This window comes from Austrofundulus limnaeus, unplaced genomic scaffold, assembly GCF_001266775.1.
Source record: "Austrofundulus limnaeus strain Quisiro unplaced genomic scaffold, Austrofundulus_limnaeus-1.0 Scaffold1273, whole genome shotgun sequence".
In the NCBI taxonomy this organism is placed as follows: Eukaryota; Metazoa; Chordata; class Actinopteri; order Cyprinodontiformes; family Rivulidae; genus Austrofundulus; species Austrofundulus limnaeus.
This window is the reverse complement of record NW_013953675.1, coordinates 44,318-47,726: the sequence shown is the minus strand read 5'-3', so window position 1 is coordinate 47,726 and position 3,409 is coordinate 44,318. Positions and strand designations below refer to the sequence as shown.

General features: G+C 36.1%; 1 protein-coding gene across 1 annotated transcript in view; it reads right to left on the bottom strand.

Annotated features, from left to right (window-relative positions):
• Positions 1–3,409, bottom strand: part of hacd2 (3-hydroxyacyl-CoA dehydratase 2) — a gene marked incomplete at its 5' end in the record, with an annotated part of 10,508 nt that overhangs the window by 1,793 nt on the left and 5,306 nt on the right. The window contains 1 exon segment of the mRNA XM_014031576.1: positions 2,646–2,824. Within this exon segment, the coding sequence (XP_013887030.1) occupies positions 2,646–2,824 (179 nt within the window).

Below are 3,409 nucleotides of genomic sequence, written 5' to 3'. Positions count from 1 at the left end.
TTGTGTCAGAAATTTATTTTGGATACTTAAGTATAAAAATATCAGATACTTTAAGACTTTTACTCAAGTAATATTTTTAGAGAAGACTTTAACTTTTACCAAAGTACTTTTATGACAAGATACTTGTACTTTTACTCAAGTATCACTTTCAGGTACTTTATACAACACTGATCAGAACCAAAACAAAGGCCCTGCAATGATACAGAAAACCCAGGATTCGGTTTGGTTCGATACTTTAGTCTCGCGGTTTGATATTTTTTCGAAATGTCCATGCCCCTTTTACCTTGTAATTTATTTAAATTAATTACGAACATTTGTTTAACCTGAAAAGTACAGTTTTTAAATTAAATGTTGCTGAAACAGCAAGTTTCTCAGTGGATCTGCGCTCTAAAATACAGCCTAGGTGGAGTAGTCGAACACAGATCCACTGATCCTTCAACACAGAGCATCTTCAGAAGACAAGTTGATAAAGTAAATTTTAAAAATCTGTATTGTTCCATACAAGTGTGTATTGAACCTAAAGTACTGTTCGATAAGGTTCGATACGGGTACATGTATTGTTGCACCCCTAATAAATAAATAAATATATAACTTTTTTTGACGGTGTTGTCAAACAGAATCATCTTTGCTTTAATATGGGGCAAACAAATGTCCTGTTAGAGTTAATGTGGTTTAATTAGAAGAAGTCAAACGGTGAATCTCACAGAAAGACTCACCGACGTGCTCCTGCCACAGCAGTCTCTCATCAGGAGACAGTTTAGTCACTCACACAGAATTGGACAGATCTGTTTGATAACGACGCTCTGAACATGTATTTAATATAAAGTTATGTTTTACAGACCAAAGTCTCTGGTAGTTCAAAGTGCAGGAGGAGCAGAGGAGGATATATCAGACTGATCACAGCAGTCCACTGCTTCAACCTACAGTCCTGCTGAAAAAAAGCTCTGACTGAAAGTCCCGCCCTGCTCTGCTCTGATTGGATAAAACAGCTCTGGACTTCRTCTGATTTGTTGAAGGCAGTGTCCGTTTAATCCTTACATCAGGGCCCAGCTGGAGGCTTGGTGAGCACCGAACAACGATCCAGTCACACCAGTGCAGCTGGATTTTAGTTTTTTTTAAAGAAATCAGGTCGCATTTGTGACCAAACTGGTCGCACTCTAGAGCCATGCTAACTGTTGTTTTGACAATCTCAGGTACAATCTTAGGTACACAAGTGAGCTTCATGACGTTACATCTGGTGCACCTTTTCTTTTTTGATCGCGCATGTTCACCTGCGCACCGCTTATGTGCACCCCTGATTACTGTCTAACTGCTTAAAATGTGAATCTATTCATAAAAATGAATGAATCAAAGTTATGTCTTTTAAACTCATTCATTTGATAATTGATAACTTTAGTTCACATTTATGTAGAAGTTATATTCTGTTACTAAGATGACAAAGTTTGATACAAGAACAAAATATGTTTAAAGAAAAGACACGTATTTGGTTATAAGACAGCTACAATTCATTTTTTGAAGAAATTAGAAAAACAAAAAGAAAATAATTGTARTTGTGAACTTAAAAACCTATAGTTGAATTGAATATGGGCTTGAGTGAATCGTTACAATCCTAGATTTTATATCAGRAGCACAGCACATACGCTTGCAAGGAAATCCCACAGACCCTCGCATTTGTAGGGGTCACCTGGAGTGAAATAATCAAAGAAACTGGACCTCAGACCTCTGATGGACCTTGCCTGTGACATGCTTATACCAAATACAAAAAGTCAAAGAAAACATATTTATATTAAAGAAAATTAGCATAATACACATGATTTTACCCATTTTGTCTCATAACTGGCCTATTTTCTCTTGAATTTGGCTCTGCAAAGTAAAACAGGAAGTGACATCAAAAGAGGACTCTTTAAAAAAAAGAAACTCTAGTTTTTATTTATTGAAACAATCTTATTTAAACTCTTCTTCATCTCTGATCGTGACTCAAAACAATAAAAATATATCATATTCTCTAACTATTGTAGCATTGCTCTGTTTACATGCAGATATTCCCCTTTGACATCACTTCCTGTTTCCTCACATACAAATATTTCAACGACTGTTCATCTCAACGGCGTGAAATTTGTTTTGTAATATGTTATCAATGTTCTCTTTCCAAAAACGCATTCACATTTATTACAAAAACTTGACGTCACAGGCACTTTAAAGGAACAAAAACTCTGTTATTTCACTCGAGGTGACCCCTACACATTCATGTTTGACATGGTGCCTTTATGAACAAAACACCAACAAAAAACAGTCTGGATTATCTCATCACTACACAAAATACAGTCCCAATACAAACTGTAGGGATGAGTTCAACAGGGATCAAAAACAGAGCTATGAAGGAAAACTACAGATTTACAATTATTCTGAAGATTTTTGATAAAAAGTAAGAGTTTGAATACAGTATGATACTCTGAGTGTCACATTTATAAACAGCATTAAAATGACTGACAAATGAATTTAATAACATCCATATACGTTGTTGGGTTGTTTTGTTTTTCAACWTTAAATTGTAGTTTTTAAAATGGCGCCATGACAGCCTCCTCCTGACCAGCTTGATTAATTCATGATTTAAAAAATGACAAAAGAGCGAGCTCATTACTCACAGGGAATGTAGGAGATCATGACGAGGATGAGGAAGGTGTAGTAGTCGAAGGAGAAGTTGTACTTGTTGGGGAGGGTGATGGAGTACAGGCCTGTTTTCTGCACGTAAGGAAGAGCTGCGTAGATGGTCAGCAGTTCCCCCGTCACTCCCATCGGATACAGCACAATGAAGAAGGTGTACCTGCAGCACGGAGCGTTCAGACAGAGGAAACCAGGGAAAACTTCATTATCCACTGATTCTTAAATCAAGTGTGGAGAGGTGAGCGCAATTAAAAAAAAACAATACTAGCTGGCTGAAAAAGAATTAACTTTGGAAAAGAAAATGTGAAGCAGAAGATTTTGACAGCTGATTTCATCTCTTCAAAATAAAAGTATGAGCAAAGTCTGGGAATATGCTCAGATGTTGATGTAATCCCAACAAGTAATAATCTTAAACAATGTGAAATAAACAGATTACAGAGAAACAAATGAAGTTGTTTTCAGTCTCATATCTGACACTAGAGAAGATAAGAGAAATAAAATAAATACCACTACGTTGCCAACATTCTGAACAGACRTGCTACTTGATTCTTTGAAAAGCATAATTTTTTTGTTTGTTTGTTTTCGCTCTCGGAGGAGTAAGACACTTCTTCATTCTCTCCTGTCCTTCCTTATCTTTCCCTGCTTTGCTGCTTGGAGTCTTCTCTACGTTTTTCATCCGAAACCAGAAATTATGGATATTTTTATTTTTATGGATTTGGTTAGCTGGTCTCTCAATAAAACTTTT